General features: G+C 45.1%; 1 protein-coding gene across 1 annotated transcript in view; it reads left to right on the forward strand.

Moving 5' to 3' along the window:
• LOC144129505 (uncharacterized) overlaps nucleotides 1–19743 on the forward strand; it is a 56190-nt gene that overhangs the window by 9673 nt on the left and 26774 nt on the right. The window contains exons 2-3 of the mRNA XM_077663667.1: nucleotides 9227–9308; nucleotides 11420–11944. Of these exons, the coding sequence (XP_077519793.1) occupies nucleotides 9230–9308; nucleotides 11420–11944 (604 nt within the window). The 5' untranslated portion in view covers nucleotides 9227–9229. The remainder of the gene's footprint in view (nucleotides 1–9226; nucleotides 9309–11419; nucleotides 11945–19743) is intronic.

A 19743-nucleotide genomic window follows, 5' to 3' on the forward strand; every position in this document is an offset into this window, starting at 1 on the left:
TTCAAGTCTAAGCTAATTCTAGACCTTACCATTCTATGGTCGCTGCAACGCACCCTCCGAGGACGGCCACATCCTGAATGATGTAAGGTTTAGCGCATAGTATGAAGTCGATTTCATTTTTAATCTCACCATTGGGGCTCTTCCAGGTCCACTTCCTGTTTTCTTGTTTGCGGAAGAAGGTATTCATGATCCGTAAATTATTTCTATCCGCGAATTCGGCTAATAACTCTCCCCTGCTATTTCTAGAGCCTATCCCATAGTCACCTACCGCGTGGTCGTCAGCCTGCTTCTTGCCCACCTTCGCATTGAAGTCGTCCATCAGTACAGTGTACTGCGATTTTGCTTTATTCATTGCTGATTCTACGTCCTCATAGAAGCTTTCAACGGTCTGGTTATCATGGCTGGATGTGGGTGCGTAGGCCTGCACCAGTTTCAGATTGTACCTCCTATTCAGCCTAATTACTATAGCTGCTACCCTCTCGTTAATACTGTAGAGCTCTTCTACGTTGCCAGCTATATCCTTATTAATGAGGAAACCCACACCTAGTTCTCGTCTATCCTCTAACCCGCGATAGCACAGTATGTGTCCGTCCTTTAGTACTGTATACGCCTCTCCTGTCCTCCTAACTTCGCTAAGCCCTATCACATCCCATGTAATTCCCGCTAGTTCCTCAAACAGCACTGCTAGGCTAGCCTCACTAGCTAAAGTTCTAGCGTTAAACGTTGCCAGGTTCAGATTCCAATGGCGGCCTGTCCGGAGCCAGAGATTCTTAGCACCCTCCGCTGCGTCACAGGTCTGACCGCCGCCGTGGTCAGTTGCTCTGCAGCCGCTGGGGACTGAGGGCCGAGGGTTAATTGGTTTGATCATAGAAGGTTGTGGCCAAGTACTACACCAGGGTGGCCAAATCCTGCTCTGGTGAGGGAGTGCGTTGTCGGTTTTGGTCCCCGAGATCAGGCCGCACTCCAGGCCTGGTTATGCAATTCCATCGACACGCGGATTTTTTTTTAAACCCGGTGGAGAATTGCGCGGCACCAGGATTTGAACCCCGGTCCTCTTTAAAATACCCCGGTATTTTCAATTAACCTTGTCCTTTGCCAGCTGCCGCCATGATATCCGCTTAGACTTCATAATCTCATCCGCGCACCTAACTTTCTGCCGCCCCCGCCTAGGCTTGCCTTCTCTTGAAATTCACTTTGTTACCCTTAAGGACCTGCGTTTCTTTTGCCTTCACGTTATATGCCCTGCCCAAGCCCCTTTCTTTCTCTTGATTTCGATTAGGATGTCATTAACCCGCGTTTGTTCCCTCATGCCCGCTTCCGGTATCTAAAAGTTACACCTTTGATTTTTCTTTCGATAACTGGCTGCGTTGTCCTTAACTTTGGATGAATCCTTTTCGTTATCCTCCGCGTTTTTGCCCCATAGGTTACTAGCGGTAAGATACTGATGTTGTGTAGTTTTCTCTTGATGGATACTGGCAATTTGCCATTCATGATCTAAGAGAACCTGCCATAAGCGCCGCACCCCATTCTTATTTCACTCTCATGATCCGGATGAGCGGTCACTGCCTGGCCCAAGTAGACGTATTGCCTTAACAGTTCCAGCGCCTCGCTACCAATTGTGAACTGCTGCTTCCATGCGAGACTGTTGAACATTAGTTTGGTTGTCGAAGTGAAAGGTAAACAAACAAGCTTTGTACAGCAAAGAGATGATAGAGAAGAATCTCTAATCACACTCGAGAAAAGATACAAAGTTGTCTATAAAAGAAGGCAGGAATGCAGATATAATAAACATATGCTAAAATACAAAGATCTTGCAGAACAGTGCACTATTACGCGGGAGATGCATCAAAAAGAATATGCTCTTTGTACCATTGAAAAATGCGAGGCACTGCGACAGTCCTACTTTCGGAAGATTATGGTGAGGCCATCCAGAGCACTAGCATGCTCTCCCTCGTTCTTCCGTGGCTGTTCGGTTGGTGCTGACCCGGGAGTGGTGCTTAAGCGCTAGTACCACAAATACGTCGCCACGGACTGACTGATGACGCTAAAGGGCTAAATGTCCTCAATTCATAGCGCGTACCTCGTCTCTTATTCACTTCACGCCAAGGCGCTTCCCTCACCCTCCTGCCAAGGCACGTGTCGTTATTGGTGAGGCGAAGACAGGGTCCAGGACATTCGAATCTCTTCTTACGGGCATCTCTTCTTCTGGCTGCTCTCCGCTGTTCAAGCTTGTCCCTTCTAGGCCGCACAACGTCGGCAGGGGGACGTCGAAGATTGCCGGCAGTCTACGCATCCTTTAACACGTATTCAGTGAATGGCGTGTACAGTAGTCACCCAGCGCTGTGGTCCCGGAGCCAAAGATCACTTTTCAAAGCCGTGTTTCACAAACGCCTCTCGGGCCTGAACCAGGGCAGTCCGGTGTCCCCTAGGTGTGCTTATCGTACCCCTTATTTAAACTCCGCATCTGATCCCGTAGACGCTTAAAGGGAATCTCTTCTTGGCTCACGATGGTGTGAGTAGTCAGACGAGCGTAATTCAAATCGCAATGCAAGCCAGAAAAAAAAAACAAGAACAAGCTCAGGCAGGGGATCTAACTGACTGTTCCGCCTGAACATTCCGTTGACTGCACCACGGCGCTAGAAACAAAAGTCGCTCTTTGCGTAGCGTTCCATGTTCGAATTTCCGGTCGCAGCAGAGTACTCTAAATATGTTTTATAGTCGTAGATTCATGTGTAAGAAACTGCTTCAATCCCAACCTCACATGAAAGCTAGAAATTTGTTATGATTTTCAGAAAAAGTGAAATAGGTACTGCATGCTTATTTAGGCACTACCACAGGCGCACTAACTGGTTTGGTGAGACCGGCCTAATGGAAGATTTCAGCGCTTAACAGCACTGATGACGACGCCTGGCGCTGGGCGCGTAGCTTACTGCACGTGCATGTTATTTTCTTCAAGCGCGCGCTTTGTGACATGCATCACAAAAAGCCCAAGCGTTCGTTTGTTTTCCCGTGGAACGTCGGGCGTCGTAATGTTTTTCTCTGCAGCGCTGAATATGCGGAAAAAATGTTAGCAATAACCAATTACGAAGGTCAAACATGCAGACATTATCATTTTTTTTAATTTGATACTGTAAGTCCCATCAAGGACTGTAACAGGAAGGGCTCTGAATGATACAGTTGTAGTGTACATTTTGGTAGTAAACAATTTAACAATAAAATATGGCAAAAATAGTTACAAAACCGGTTAGAGAATTCAAGTTGTGGTACAAATAATAGGCGGCAAACATGATGACAAGCATACCAAAAAAAAAGGAAATCGGCTGCAGTTAGTGTTGTAATTTCAATCTAGGCACAAACAAAACCGTAAAAATAAACAGGGCAGAAAAGTCTGGAAAATGAGAATAACCACTGGGAAACAAACAGGTGATCTATAACCAGGGCACTGAACGCATCTAATGATGAGCTGTTAGTAATACGTATGTCTAGATTGTTCCATTCTCGTGTAGCTCGAGGAAAAAATGAGTATTTGAATATGTCAGTACGGAATGGAAACTCGTTTACTTTGTGTGTGAGGTTGTGGCGGGTCGATCTAGATTTTGTGGTCGTTATGTATTTTGTAGCGGGCACTTTTAGTTGGTTGTGTATTAGCTGATACATAAGTTTAAGTCTTGCGAATTTTGCTCTGTTCTCCAGGGTTAGGAGTTCTGCACGTTTTAGTAATTGTGTTGGTGAGTCTGTAAGGGAGTGTTTATTATATACACATCGTAGTGCCTTTCTCTGCACTCCTTCAAGTCTTTTAATGAGCTTGTTAGTAAAGGGAAACCAAACGGTGTTGCCGTATTCTAGAATTGGTCTGACAATAGTTTTATATGCTAGTAATTTTGTTTCAGAGGGTGCTAGTTTAAGGCGTCTGTTAATGAAGAAGACTTGTTTTAGTGCAGTAGATGTGATGATGTTAACGTGCGAATCCCATCTGAAATCAGAGGTTAGTGTCACACCAAGGTACTTATGCTCAAGGACAGATGCAAGATGAATATTATTAAGCGTGTACTGAAAAGGTGATATGTGTTTTTTCCTAGTTATAGATAAAAGAACAGATTAATTTAAATTTATGTCCATCTGCCAGTCCTGACACCACTGGTACACTGCTGTTAAGGCGTTATTTAAAACTAAATGGTCACCAAAGAGTTAATTTCCTTGTAGAGGACGCAGTCATCTGCGAAAAGTTTATTATTCTGTGAAACACAAGCTGGTAGGTCATTTATAAATATTAGGAACAGTACTGGTGCTAGGACACTTCCTTGAGGCACTCCTGATGTAACATTAGTTGTCGATGATTTCTCATTGTTAATTTCAACGAATTGCATGCGATTACTAAGATAGTCTTTAATCCAGTTTAGAATAGGGCCAGTTCCTAAAACAAGTTGAAGTTTTGCAATAAGTTTAGTAGGCGACACACGGTCAAATGCTTTCGAGAAGTCTAAAAATATAAGGTCAACTTGTTTCTGGTTATCAATGCTCACGGATATGTTATGTGTTAATTCAATTTATTGAGTAATAGTAGAAAGACCCTTAAGAAAACCGTGCTGACACGGGGTTAAAATGTCATTTACTTGAAGATAAGCGTTTATGTGTTTTAAAATAATATGTTCTAATAACTTGCAAACTGTGCTCGCTAGTGATATAGGTCTGAAGTTGGAAGGGTCGGAATTATTTCCTGATTTGTGTATCTGTGTTATCTTGGCTGTTTTCCAATCCCTAGGGAGGGTGCAAGTGGATAATGATTTGTTAAAAAGTAGTACCAGGAATTTAGCTATCCACTCGGCATATCTATGTAGGAATATGTTAGAGATGTTATCAGGCCCCGGTGCTTTCTTAGTGTCCAGATTTAGTAAAAGGTTTAACACTCCTGGTTCAGTTACCGTTAGTGGTTCGATTGTCACGCCTGTGCTAGAGTTCATTCCTGGTAGCTCTCCGTTATCCGTTGTGAAGATGGAACAGAAGTAGTTATTTAAAGTAGTTGCTGCATTTCTGTCATCCTCCGGCGATGCCTGTCTTTCACCTTGTTTTTAGGGTTTATATAACGCCAGAATTTTTTGGGAGAATTTTTCAGAAATTTAGGAAGTGTTTGTGTAAAATTATATGTCTTGGCCCTCTTCATTTTTGATTTCAAATCATAAACAGCAGAAATAAGGTTTAGAAGTGTTCGTTGTGACGGATGGTCTTTCTGTCTCTTTCTGAGTCGTCGAAATTTGCTTTTTGCGTGGATTACGGTTCGAGTTATTCAGGGGTTATGTTTGTGGGTCTTTTTAGTTTTCAATGGTACGTAGTTAGTGACACAGTATGACACAACTGTTTTAAATTTATGCCATAGGGATTCGATGTTTGTGTTTGTATCGTGTGCAAGTTGATGGAAGGATGAGAGTTCGAGTGAGAGTGTATCAATGATGCCTGTATCATCGGCTCTGCTGTAATCTTTATACATTATTGTTGATCGTGAAGACGGTAGAGAACCATTATATGGGATATCACAATAGACCAGTTTGTGGTCTGACAGGCCGGCTGACACTTCGAATTTTGCCTCATGGATAGGCAAATGAATACTAAGAAATACTAGGTCTAAAATGTTTGAGCTATATCCTTGTACATGCGTAGGCTCGTTTATTATCTGGGTTAGATCAAAAGAAAGCATGATATCGAAAAGAACATGGGCGCAAGGTGATCGATGGTGTAGTGTGTGCCAGTTAATGTCAGGTAGATTGAAATCGCCCAGTAATATCACCTTGTTTCCCTTCACATGCTGCTGCATATACGCGTACAAACATTGCATTGTAATCAGATCGGAAGAAGGTCAGCGATAGATGCATCCCACAGTGATGGTAGTATCTACAAGGCAAAGTTTACAAAAAACTGCTTCAATACAAAAAACTGCTTCAACTCCTTCAAAGTCCGGCAAGGTAATGAACGGTATTTCTTTTTTTATCAACAAAGTAACGCCTCCGCCTCGTGTTTGCCGATCTTTGCGAATAATGACGTAGTTTGGGGGAGTTATTTCAAAGTCTTTGATGTCTTTGGTTAGCCAAGTTTCTGTTATGGCGATGAATTCTGGCTCAAAGTTTAATATTATCGATTCGAGGGGATCAAGCTTGTTAATTATACTTAGAGCGTTAACATTAACGAAGGTTATTTTGGACACTGGAGGCGGCGCGGACGCAGGTTCCGCGTATCGGGGTCCTAGATTTTTTGTTTATTTGAAGTGGATACTACGGGGGACACCGCGTTTTTTTCTTCATCACAAAAATAAAGGCGACCGTTGATCTTTAGTGTGTCATAAACCAAAGCCACTTTATCACCAGAGTCCTTCTTTGGTTTCCCATATTCCCATAGCCTCCGCCTAATGTCTCGAATACAGGGTGAAAAATCTTCGCTGATGACGTAGTCGCTCCCCTTCAGTTTGTGACAGCTTCGCAAAATTTTTGTTTTCTCTCGGAAATCTAACAGCTTTAAAATTATTGACCTTGTTTTGTTTACCTCCGGTTTGCCTAATCGATCGATCCTTTCGATTGAGACCTCATCTAACTTTAAAGTATCCTTAATGACCTTTTCGTTCACTGCCTGTTCCTGGGATTTGGAGTTTTCTTCTTCATCTTCTGGCATACCATACACGATGAGGTTAGATCTTCTGGATCGATTTTCTAGGTCATCTATTCTTAACTCCAGGGATGACACTTGTTTTTGTAGGCTAGCGATTTGTTTAGTGCAGGCTGATACATTATTTTCAAGGCATGTTAGACGTTCTAGCTTTTCTTCGATCGACGTCAGTCGTTCTTCTTTTATAGACTTTATGTCGGCAGCGATTTGTTTTAGCTGTTCTGAAAGTTCCGACATCCCGGGCCCGGGATTTGTCTCGACATCACCGGCAAGCAATAGCAACTTTGCAAGGCACACTATGTCATACAAAGCATCCAGAAGTACCGCAGGGCACGGCAGCATGACAAGACCGCGCTCGCTAGAGCGAAAACATTTAAACGTGTTCTTACCTGCACGTAGAAGACAAACGGATGAGCCATCTGCGTGTAAGCCGTGCTGCCGTGCCCTTTGGGATGCGGTGGCGCGTTGGCGGGTTTTATCCTCGGGAAGGGGGGTGGCGCTGCGCTGAACGGCTTGAAGAATTCACTTCCACTGGAAGTAGACGATGATGGCGTCCCATTCGCAGGTTCCAGGATAGTAAGCGGCAAAATGCTGGCGTTCTGTAGCACATGCGCGTGGTGAATCACGAAAGGCCGGTTGAACTCTTGTTGTCCCGCTGGTATCAGCAGCAGGCTGGCGACGATCTGCACGTAGAAGACAAACGGATGAGCCATCTGCGTGTAAGCCCTGCTGCCGTGCCCTTCACAATCTCACAATATATGCCCAACATTCTCGGACAACAATTATGTCTACTGGAAAAATGTAAGGTACAGATATGAGAATATTGAAGATAATGGTTCACTCTTCTGATATGTAGCCAAATCGTTGTTTTGTGATGTCTCCATTGGTCGCATCAAGCAGTTAAGGCTGCCACAAAAAAACGAATGGGGGAATACTTGACGATAGCAAAAACGTTAATAGCGAAAAATGGAAGCCTGCCGCCAGGAGATTTTTGCAGAAATTAATTGTTATAGTGGAATCCTATAACATATGAAAACAAAGCGTTCATTCAATTTTTGCCGTTCCAAGAACGCTTTCGTCCAGAATTGTTATTAATGATCGCCTAAATATTGGAACTACAGCAACAGCGAGCGGGTTGCGGATTGCGCATTCTCTGTGCCCCCTCCCCCCCCCCCCTCTTTTGACACAGCAGTCCTAGCACATCGGCGCCAGTGAATAATAGTCAAGATCACAGAAACGACTCGGAGAAAGCGATATTATTCACTGTACATTAAAGTATGCGCATAGAACAGCGAACTGGTTGGGTTGTTGCGCATACATTATTAGGCAATAGAGTGCGAAACAGGGTGTAAAAGCTTACGAAATGTACGCCAATGGCTAATCGCGTCTAGTTTCCATAGGGAACACACACAAATACAGCGTGTGACAAGGAGCACGAACTGCCACCTTGTATCCTTATATTCCTGTAATTTCGTCAGCATTTAGTCACACTACATCTCAAATCCTGCAGGAAGCCATAGTCAGTAGCCAGTGTGCCTCAAAGTTTCTGATACCATTCTGAGCATGGTGGTTGCGCAGCCGAGGGCGACTGCGGCGTTGTGAACCTGTTTACAGCCTGCAAAGGGTCTGTCTATAAATTTCGGATGTAGTATGCTAAACCCTACTGAAAATAGTGCAAGAACTTTTCTCTTCGCGTGCTCTAGGTGGAAGGAAAATCATGCAAAACATTTTATTTCGCATAACATTGATTCAATTTTTTATTTGCCTCTCTAAGGCCCCGCTATTGAGTATTCCATCGGGAGATGGCGTAAAGTACGGCGACAACAGTTAGAGATGAATTTCGATTGCGGTCTTGAATTGGGGAAGGCCTGCCAACAATGCTATGTAGGCGGGAAGGTTGCTGGTGTCCAAGGCTGTGCTTAGAAAAATGACTTCTGAAACCTTTTATGGACTTGCAAAAGGTTAATAGATTTAAGGCGGCTAGAATGAGAGGAACGATAGACTGGACGGATGGAGATATTGTCCGACGGCAAGGTACGAAAAAAACCTGTGGTGGAGGCAGACTCGTGCTAATTTACGCACGTACGTCCAAAGCAGCAATATAATATAGAATAGTTACAAGGAGAGTTGTTTAGCCAACCAATTTCACTAAAATCTCACGTTCCTTGGTTTACTCTCTGAAATATAAAATTGCGTATTTCACGTCTACCTTGCCTCGAAAGGCAACTCCGTTGTTTTAATGCCAAGCACGCATTTTAATGCAACCGGTTTGGTGCAGACTTATAACCAAGGCCACCGGCGAAAATAAGTTTCGTTATACTTCGAATTCGAAAGCTAAAGTTTACCAGAAAGGACCGTGAAGAAAGCCGTTTTGCTCTGTGGAGTATACCTTTAATTAAAATCTTTCCTCAGGTTGCATCGAACAGCCGTCCATGTATATAAAAGACATCAATGTGGCGTACGATACAGTGCAGTAGAATAAGTACTTTCCAAGCTGTACAACTCTCTGAATAGTTTAAGGCTCTCAGCTCGGTTTAGGCTCATCTAAGGCCTACCGTTGGCAAATATTTTCCAGGTCATGAGAAGGCCCTCAGCGGAAAAGCGGCAGGCCGGCGCTGTCGTCCAGCCCACGCAGCTCCAGCAAAATGCAGCCGCAGGTAACAGGTTGCTCTTCAGTGTATACATGCGAAAGGTTCCAGGTGAGCTGGGATCCGTGGTTACCATACTGTTCGACCATAAATGTCATAGAATCAGAAGATTGTCTGCTGAAGTGCATGTGTGGCCGCTGAGTTCATGCCGTGACTATTTTCGAGCCTAATCATAGCCTTGCTCACGATAACGCTCACGAGTTCCAACGAAACACTGCTGTGATCCCCGCCTCTGCAATTCAAAGCGAAATTTATGGTACTCCTTGATTCAACGTGATGCTTCTTGCGCACCATGATGTACAAAGCAAGAAATGTAACTCGAACAAGACAACCGAGTCACCACACGCAAAATAAGTATATCTAAGCCAGCGGAATCTGAATACTAGCTACCTTCTTTCAACATTGAAGACTCTTCTTCACAAGTATTAATCAGCCTCGCTTGTATTTCCTCTTCATGAGCTAAACATGCCGGTGCTTTTGTTCTACCGCCATAGTTTCCTTGTTCGCGTTTCATTCATTGCTAATAACACATAGGACGCAAAAAATAGCGCATGAAATAGTAGGAGAGCAGAAAAGAATATATTTTGAAAGCGAAAGATTCACTACTCCCTTCCGTAGCTTCTTCGCCGTGTGCATCACTTGACCTTCAATCGATGAAAACCCACGTGACCGCAATGACGTCACTTAGCTGCCGTCGCCGCCGAAACCGAGCGTTCGCCTCTGTTTCTATAGGCCGTCGGCGTTCATTGTGTTCATTGGCGTTGGCGTTGACAACATTCTATACTCCGATGAATGAGTAACGGAAGTGCGCATAACTGGCTCCCTCGGACATTGGACGACTCAATCGTGCCTTTAGGTACGTAGCGGTGCTGAGAGAAAGATCTTGGCTGCATGCATTAACGCTTACAACGTTGCGACAAACACGCGGCACTGCCGCAGTAGGCCGCAGCGTTCATCGGGTGGCCAATCTCTCGCGATCAACTTTTAACTGCCACCTGTCAGGAAGGAAGGGTGGTCGCGATGCCTACCCAGTGTGCGCAACGCACTCAACGTTAGAGACGCCAAGCCGCATCTACTTGCCCGATACAACACACCTTTCGCTCTCTAACCAGATTCAACAGTAGTTATACCGCAGCTAATTTTTGTTGGCCACAAGCCCAGCATGCGACATGAAAATCACGCCATTCATTTTGTACGAAATAACAAGAAAACTGGGTGATATCTAGCCACCAAATTTCATTTCCGGTTTGTCATTCAAACCTATGATAAAGCTGCGTGCTTTAGTCTAAACGTTTTCGGCAGTAGTACCCACTGCCCAACGCTGAAATCGACATAGGCGTAACTGTGCGTTTACGTTTCATTCGATGTTCACATATGTTCGAGGTCCGTGCTCACATTTGCATGTCACACACAAACAAAAATATTGTAGAGAGGGACGTACATGGGTTTCTTGCATACAGGAAGTGAAGAGGGAGGAGGAATTTTCAGGGAGCTTGCCAACGTTTCGACAAGAGGACTTCTCTTCGTGTGGGCACAGCGTTCATCATCTGCGCGGTGGAGGAAGGTCTGGTGTGGGGGAGGGCGTGACGGGAGAACGGTGTCAGGATGGAGAGCGTGAATCTTGTCCATGCATGGCGGCTGGTAAAGCGGATAGAATAGGTGACCAGGAAAACTATGAAAAGAAATAAGCCAGTTGAGCAGCAAGCAATCCTTGTGTGAGGAGGGTGGAGAGTAGCGAACGTGGCCTTACACTGAAATGCTGCCTGTCCACACATGAGGTAAATACCCTTTAGCGGTCGCCATGCCTGGACAAGATTGACGCTGCCCATCGTAACACTATTCACGCTTCAAACCATCCTCCCCCTCACCGGGGCTTCCTCCTCGTATTGAGGGCCCTGCTTATACCTTGCTAGAGATGGCTTGCCCCGACTAAAAAAAAACACCAGGCTCACACAAGCGGAGCGCGAGAGCTGCTCTGTGATTTTAGGGCTGCTTTTTCAGGCAAAACACCAAACCGGGAGAAAGTATTTCCCACTAATGCATTGGAACAAAAATGCCTTTCTTAGTGGTCTCCTTTTTTTACCTTGGCATGAATCGACTGATTCCTCTTCATGGCTCAGGATTGGCCACCTCCTGGGGAACGGCTCCATCTGCTCAAGCTGCCGGTCCTGCTGTTCCACCCGTGACTGCCATCTCTGCCACTCCGCCTGCTGCTCCTCTCGAAGGCGCAGACTTCATCTACGGCCTTCCTGGGTGCATCTACCCACCTCAGTGGCACTTCCTGCCGCCAGCCCGCAATGTCGGATGGAATGCGCCCCCTCCAGAAAACTTCCTCGCCCTTCCGCCGTCACAGTTTGGCGCTACGTTTCCAGCTGCTCTTGCTCCCACGCTGCCGAGATCCGAGCTGCCAGCTCCAGCCGGTATTACAGCTGCGGCCCCATGCGACACGTTACCGAGGCCCCAGCTCCCTGCTCCAGCTCCTCTTATAGGAACAGCCCCTAACGGACAACTACCCAGACCCCAGCTCACTTGTCTAGCTCCTGTGGCAGCAGCAGCAGCGTCTCATGCCACGCTACCGAGACCCCAGCCCGCTCGTCTTGCTGATGCTGCAGCGGTGGCCCCTCGGCGAAGAAAACGCGCAAAAGGTACTGCCGCTTAGTTCCTAAATTTTTAGTCAAGAAGCGAATAGAGCTAATTTTCGTCGGGTCGCTGAAAAATCTCGGCACTGCCCAAATACAAGCGCTTTAAGTAACGAGCGGCAAGCTTAAGCTGAAGGTGGCCCACCCCTCTCTTCCAACTTCTACCACGCATCAGGCATTAGGAGAAAGGCAGCGGCGTTTGAACAGATTTTCACCGCAATCGCACTAACCTGCTGGTTTCGGCTAAATCATGCAAACATTGGCGTACCTTCAAGCAAGAACGCTTCCTCGGAAGCGAAACGGTTTATTTTCGGCTTCAGAGTAAGTTATTATGGCTTGATTGCCTTAAACAATATCGTAAGCCGCCTGATGTGTTTGCTGAAGCTTTCAGCAAATACTACTCAGTTGTTCCGGAAAACTAGGCAGGTTTACCTATTAATGCCCACCAACACTTTGTCTGCACCCTGCTGGGTTGTTGCTCTTCCCAGCGAAGCCTGAAGAGTATTCCATTACATATAAACAAGCTATCAGCCTGACGAAGGACGTCTTGGTCTCCAAGACCAGATGTGCTTGGCATTGCATAGCCTGTCCACGGCGTCCACTTGTGCTAGACGCTGGCATCTTTCTTCATTATTTTGCGCAGTAGCAGGTAATCAATAAATAAAATTAGCGGTCTAATCCGTGGTACGCCTAGATTATTCCAATGCAGGATTGCACGCGTGCTGACTCACGTTCGGTTGGCATAAAAGAAGTGCAGTTTTCGGGGAGATTTACTTTTATTCACGTGTGTGCTGTGTGCCGTCGCGCAGGACAGCGAATAGCGGCATGTTGTAACCGAAGCAAGACACATAGTTGATGCTGGTTACATCGAGGTGTAATGCAAAGATGTAATCTACTACCACAACTACTACTTCTGGTAGTGACTTGAAGTTGGTTTTTAACAACTGTGACCCTGAGTAGTTCGCGCATGAACACTGGCATCTGCTGTGATTTCTTAGCATCGACGTTATTTCCGGGCACGGTGAAAGGCCCCGAGATGCACGATTTTCGGCCACCTCGCGGACAGGTGCCGCCATCTGGCGCCACCAGCGCGATTCATGTTTGAACGGTTGTGTACCGCGCGGCGGCGGCAATCTCCCAAACTATTAAATTAATTTTACGTCTTCGCAATTCCTTTATTGTAGGTAGTAATTAAAAAAATGTTGCAGTTATTTCTGCTGTACTGCTGTTATTGACGATATTTGAAGTAATACTTCCGACAACAACACAGGAGAATTCTTGAATCTGCTTTGAGCCTCAGTTGAGCACCTGTGAATGTCGTGTAGCCTTGGTGGAGGGAACGTGACAGTCAATGGGAGCTGAAAATCTAGCCGTTAACAGAATTCCTGCATTAATAATCGTGATGTACGTTCTTTATGTACACCACCGGCGACTCGTTGATCTCTCTCACGGCTTCATAGCGATCTCGCGCACATTATAATCACTTTGTTCCTGATGGCTTCGGTACCGCAACAAGCCTCGGTTGCGGATTTGTTGTTCGTATGGCAGGCTGCTCTTAAAAGTTCGTTCTTTCTGCGGTCAGGAACTATAGGCAATGCTTATGAACCTCGAAGCGTGATTGCAGACTGTAAGCGGTGCTGTCCCGCAGGAGGGAGAGAGAGATGTTATGGAATACAGGAGAGGGGCCTGGCTGGTTTTTAGCGCAAAGGTTGGATGGATGGTCTAAACATCCCCTCTGCAACACGACGCTGGCGGGCTTCGCAAGGTTTAGAAATAATTTATATTTAACCAGGAGCATTAGTGGCTCCACGTGGAAAAATATTATCCGGCGTTGGCGACTGGTTGAAGCTTCGCCACCGCAACCCGACCGCGGCGGCTGCGTTTTTATGGAGGAAAAACGCTAAGGCGTCCGTGTGCTGTGCGATGTCAGTGCACGTTAAAGATCCCCAGGTGGTCGAAATTATTCCGGAGCCCTCCACTACGGACCTATTTGTTCCTCTCTTCTTTCACTCCCTCCTTTATCCCTTCCCTTACGGCGCGGTTCAGGTGTCCAACGATATATGAGACAGATACTGCGCCATTTCCTTTCCACCAAAAACCAATTATAATTATATAATCCCCGGAGAAGCACCTAGGTGGGCAAGCTATGTAGCGAAACATTGCGGCGTGTCACATGAATTCCTGGCCACCAGATTGTGAGCAAACTGACTGCCGCCAAACGGGGTAGTTTATTTAATGATTCGTAGCGAGGAGTCCCTCGGGAAGAGCAACCTGGGTCGTTCCGCCCAGTAGGTAGCAGCACCTGCTGGCGACGGGCAATGGCGCATCGCTTAACCGCTGTATCATTGCGCCATCAGCGGCATGATCACTTCTAGTGACATATGAGTGCAAAGCAGAGAATGACGAATTCCGCTATCACGCCATACCGTCAAAGTGGAGCATAGGTGCACCCTCCTATTTTTCTAACGGTTGTAAGCTCAATCACTATAAAACAATTAACCGTTTCTGAAAGTACAAGTTCTAGTTCCTTTCGGGATATACTGATTTTTACTGCTAAATATCCCGTCCCTGATACCCTGCTTTTAGTGTCCTCTACCGTGTACACACGCACGTTACCTTCGTTATGAGTGAACCCTAGTGCCCCACTCATTTGGCTGGCATCGACAGTGGGATGGATACTACGACATCAATAAAAACGTCTTGCTTCTTCCGGCTTACCACACACTCTACATAAATTATTCTCCTCTCTATAGTTTGTGTTTCTCCTGGTTGTAAGGAACCCTGATCGGGCTACAAACAACAAGGTACACAAAAGATAACAGGGCGCAGGAACAATAGGGTATTAATTCATGAATGGATTTGTTAGCAGCGTCTGCTTTGAAACGGAATAGTTGCAGTTTAACGCTATGGCATTAAAGCTCCTGTTCGGATAACCCGGTGTGAGCGCTGTGACCAAAAAGCACTAATTTGGCAGGTGGCGCCTGGAGGAGGCAGGAGGGCCACCTAGGTCACGTGATGGCATCATCGCAGCCTGCCCACCGGATAGTGAGCAAACCGCCCACCGTGGCAGTTAAATTAATCTTTGGCCGTTCGTGAGGAGCAACCTGAGTTTCACAAAGTCCACTGCTGGGATGACCTCCCATTGCAGGGCAGTGGTGCATCGCTTAACCGCTGCAGCACTTCGCCAGAAGGAATACGAGGACTCCCAGGGATCTATGAATGTAAAGTAGAAATTTTTCTCTGGATATATTGGGATTAGAACATTACAATACCCACGTCCTCTCCCCCCCCCCCCCTTTCTGTGAACAAAAGCAAATAGAAATGGTATTTACTTTTACATGCTAGCAATATTTGACCTGAACACGTATCCTTACGTGACTAGTAGGCTTCGGAGCTGCCAGATGGATTGGTGGATTCAAGATAGGAGCGTGCCCTTTTAAAGAGGGTGGTTGCTGTTGCCTAGTGCCCAGGTTTCTTTTTTAAAGCCAAAGCATTAGTACCCCCCCCCCCTGCACCCCCCCCCCCCCCCGTCGAAAAAAATCCTCTGGCGTCAGCGCTGTCGACACTTTGAGATATCACAACCGAAGCAGCCGAAGCAACCGGCTTCTCTGGCAACCTCGTTAACGTGCCCTTCTGGCGTCATCACAACCTGCTCACGGGATTGGGAGCAAAGCGCGCACCGTGGGAGGTGGCAGGTAAATTATTTATCGGCCGCGAGAGGTTGCTCGGGCAGAGCAACCTCGGTCGCACAAGCCTCGCAGGTGGCAGCATCTATCATTACAAGGCAGTGATGCGTCGCTTAACCGCTGCACCACTGCGGAAGGAGTGATATGCAAACTCCCAGCGACCTAGGAATGTAGAGTCGAGAATGACTAGTTCTGCATATATGAACACTCATCCTATAACGCTGTCGCGTCCTACCCTTGCGCCGGAGAAGTGTCTTCTCCAGTTTTCCTTTGCCTATAGTTCCCGAAGCATCCTTTAAATTTCATGGTGTTGTTTCAAATTCGCCATGCCCTTTAAATACAGTTTTTAATCTTGAACTTTTACCCTTACGACACCGCTCTGCTTTTGAGCCGCCATTATCCGGGTCGCTTTTTGCGAACATCTATCGCAGATTGATTCACATAAACATTGTTATCTCTAATCCCTAGAGCATCAAGCAGTCACTATGCCTGCTTTGATATCTGAATGGGTACCACCACATTGCAGTATTAAGTGTTCTGTCTGCAAAACTGATTAACACAGCGCAACGAACGAGGAATCTATGAACCAACTAGCCCACACCAGAATTTACTTAGAATAAAATGTTCATTTGTTTGTAGAGATTTACGACGGAATGTACATGTGTCATCTACTTGGTTAATTTTTGTACCTTCGCACTGTAAGCAGATTACTTGTTATTAATTACGTGGTTGTGTAATTTTGCAATCAACTGATTACTTTTTCAAACGCCAACGTCTCGTGTTTTTCTGTGATAGATTGCAGGTAATCAATTACATGCACGCAGAAACGGGTACTGGGCGAAGCTTCCGTGGCGATGTGTTTGCGTCAAATAGTTCAGCCGCGCACGAATGTGCTCATGGCTGCCTGATGTGTAGCGCTTCCCGGGGTATTCGTTCCAGTGTAGCTGACGCCATATATGGATGCTTCTTGCAATACGTCTTGCCTAGCTGATTCGATGCAATCAGAAAAAATGTTTTTTCCTTCAACTGTTCTTGACCCGCCGCGGTGGCTCAGTGGTTAGGGCGCTCGACTACTGATCCGGAGTTCCCGGGTTCGAACCCGACCGCGGCGGCTGCGTTTTTATGGAGGAAAAACGCTAAGGCGCCCGTGTGCTGTGCGATGTCAGTGCACGTTAAAGATCCCCAGGTGGTCGAAATTATGCCGGAGCCCTCCACTACGGTACCTAATTCTTCCTTTCTTCTTTCACTCCCTCTCTTATCCCTTCCCTTACGGCGCGGTTCAGGTGTCCAACGATATATGAGACAGATACTGCGCCATTTCGTTTCCCCAAAAAACCAACCAACCAACCAACTGTTCGAAACAGGGCAAAGAAGGCGTGGTCGACGATAAGGAATACTAACAAGACGGGCGCTCACTACCAACTAATTCACTTAGCTTCAAAGAGACATATTTAATGGGTACAGCCATCGCCCATGCAAATCGATCACACGATCATGCCATAAACTTATATTTCTCTGTGTAGTCATTGCTTACTAACGTCACACGCTACAGTTCAACACAGCCAAAAAATCAAGAAAGTCTGTATATTTCCGTAAAACCTCGAATAAGCAAAAATCCTGTGTTCACCAACGCAGAATCATATGTCTTAGCCAGGCTTCGTCAAAACAGAAAAAAAACAAAAGGACAGAAACAAGGAACCAGTGTAGACAGTTAAAACCATTCGTAGCAAAGCATTGTCAAAAATTAAAAACAAAGTGATCACTGTCTTAGGGTAATGAAGACATAAAAACCGAAGAAAAGACAACAGGAATCAGCTTCCATCAGAAAGAAACAAATTTTTATTTATTTATTTGAAATACTGCCAGTCTCTAGTTGAGACCTTAGCAGGTGGGCATAACACGTATCACAGCAGAGGATAACATTTCTAAAAGCGGCTGTGCGAAAGACAGCTATAAATTAGACAGTTCATATCACAGAAAAAAACTCAAAAGAAGTTGACACATTTGCCCAAGTAACTGAAGAAAAAACGTGCTCGCTCGAAAAATGAACATTAACATGGGCACAACACGTCGTGTACAAAAATGCAGAAAAATATTTCTAACCACTCCTCTAGTTTTAAAACACGGCTTCTAGTTCGGTACAAAAATTTGAAAATGAATCGGCGTTAGTTATGGATTCGTCTAGACGGTTCCATTCTCTTGTTACGTTACTAGCGGGAAGAAAGAATTTTTGAAGATGTCACTGTGATAAGGATATTCGGTTAGCGTATACGCGTGCTGGTGTCTTATTGCACGTTTTAGTGACAGTGAAATGTACTTTGATGAATCGATCTTAAAAGTGTTATTAAGGAGCCGATAAAGAAATTTTAGTCGCGCGCGCTTTGCCCTTGTTGACAGCGTTTCAAGCCTGGAGATTTCAGCTAGTTGTGTTGGTGAGTCGTTTTTTTTGTATCTGTTGTGAGTAACCTCACTGCTTTACGTTGAATTCTTTCAAGTCGCGAAATATTGGTTACAGACTGAGGAAACCAAACAGTGTTAGCATATTCTAGTACAGGCCTAATAAACGTTTTATAAGCTAAAATTTTAGTTTCTGTTGGCGCAAGACGAAGACACCTCTTAAGAAAGAACAGTTTTCGTAATGCAGTTGAAGTAATGTTGGCAATGTGTTTGCCCCATCTAAGATCGTTAGTTAATGTAACTCCTAAGTATTTGTTTTCATTGACGAAGGCCAGTGGAGTACCATTGATTTTTTACAAGAAATTTGATGGTTGCTTTTTTCTAGTTACAGCAATAGCTACAGATTTCACTTTTTTAATTGACATTTGCCAAGCACTACACCAATCCGAAAGTTTTGGCAATGATCTGTTAAGTATGGCATGATATTGATGGCTTCTGATTTCTCTGTAAATTATGCAATCGTCTGCAAAGAGTTTGATGTTACAGGTAATGGCGGTGGTAATGTCATTAATAAATATAAGAAACAGCAGTGGCCCAAGGACAGACCCTTGAGGAACTCCGGATGTGACTGGTACCGTTTCAGATTAAATGTCATTATACAAAACGAGTTGGGAACGTTGCCACAAGAAATCTGTAATCCAAGCCAAAAGTTCCCCATCACCGATGTAACCCCGTAGTTTTACGATTAGTTTGGAATGGCATACGCAGTCGAAGGCTTTAGCAAAGTCGAGTAATATGATGTCAGTTTGGCTGTTTTTGTCAATACTTAAAACTAAGTCATGCACAACTTCTGTTAATTGAGTAACTGTTGATAAGCCGCGGCGAAATCTATGCTGATGAGGCGATAATAAGTTATTGCACTCTATAGACTCTGTTAGGTGCTTTGAAATTATATGTTCTAGTGTTTTACATGCGGTACTATTGAGTGATATCGGCCTGAAGATGGAATCCAAAGAAGTATTGCCTGATTTATGGATCGGCAATACCTTGGCGATTTTCCAGTCGTCTGGTAGTCTGCAAGTGGCAAGGGATTTACGGTAGATTAGAACTAGGTACCTGCTGCAGAGTTCGACATATCGTTTTAAAAAGGCGTTTGGAATTTCATCTGGGCCACTTGCTTTTTTACTGTCCAGACCGAGCAGAAGATTGAAAACACCAGCGTCGGTAATGCTAAGAAACCAATTTCCGAGCCACTGCATAATTCTGCTCTGTGTATAACACAGTTATCTACAGTAAAAACTGAACGAAAGTAATCATTGTAAGCATTTGCTTTTTTAATTTTTTCTTCAAGTAGCAAGTGTGAAGTATTATTTCTGTTGGTGCTAAAATGTTTCCAGAACCGTCGCGGATTATTCGTGAGGAAATTAGGAAGTGTAACCTGAAAGTAGCGTTGTTTGGCCATTTTTGCTTTTTGCTTAAAGTCTGAGGTAGCATGCGCCAGTTTACTTGTTTCAAGGGCGGTTATCCTTTGGATTTCATGTTCTGCCTGAGCCGTTTAACTCGTCGTTTTGCATGAATAACCTCACGTGTAATCCAAGGATTTTTTGTTCGAGGGCGTTTTCTTAACAGCGGTACAAAATGAGATATACAGTGACCTACAATGTTCTTAAACTTCAGCCAGAGAGCATTAATATCTGTATCTGTATTGCATGAAAGTGCGGA

Source organism: Amblyomma americanum, chromosome 4, assembly GCF_052857255.1.
Source record: "Amblyomma americanum isolate KBUSLIRL-KWMA chromosome 4, ASM5285725v1, whole genome shotgun sequence".
Classification (NCBI taxonomy): domain Eukaryota; kingdom Metazoa; phylum Arthropoda; class Arachnida; order Ixodida; family Ixodidae; genus Amblyomma; species Amblyomma americanum.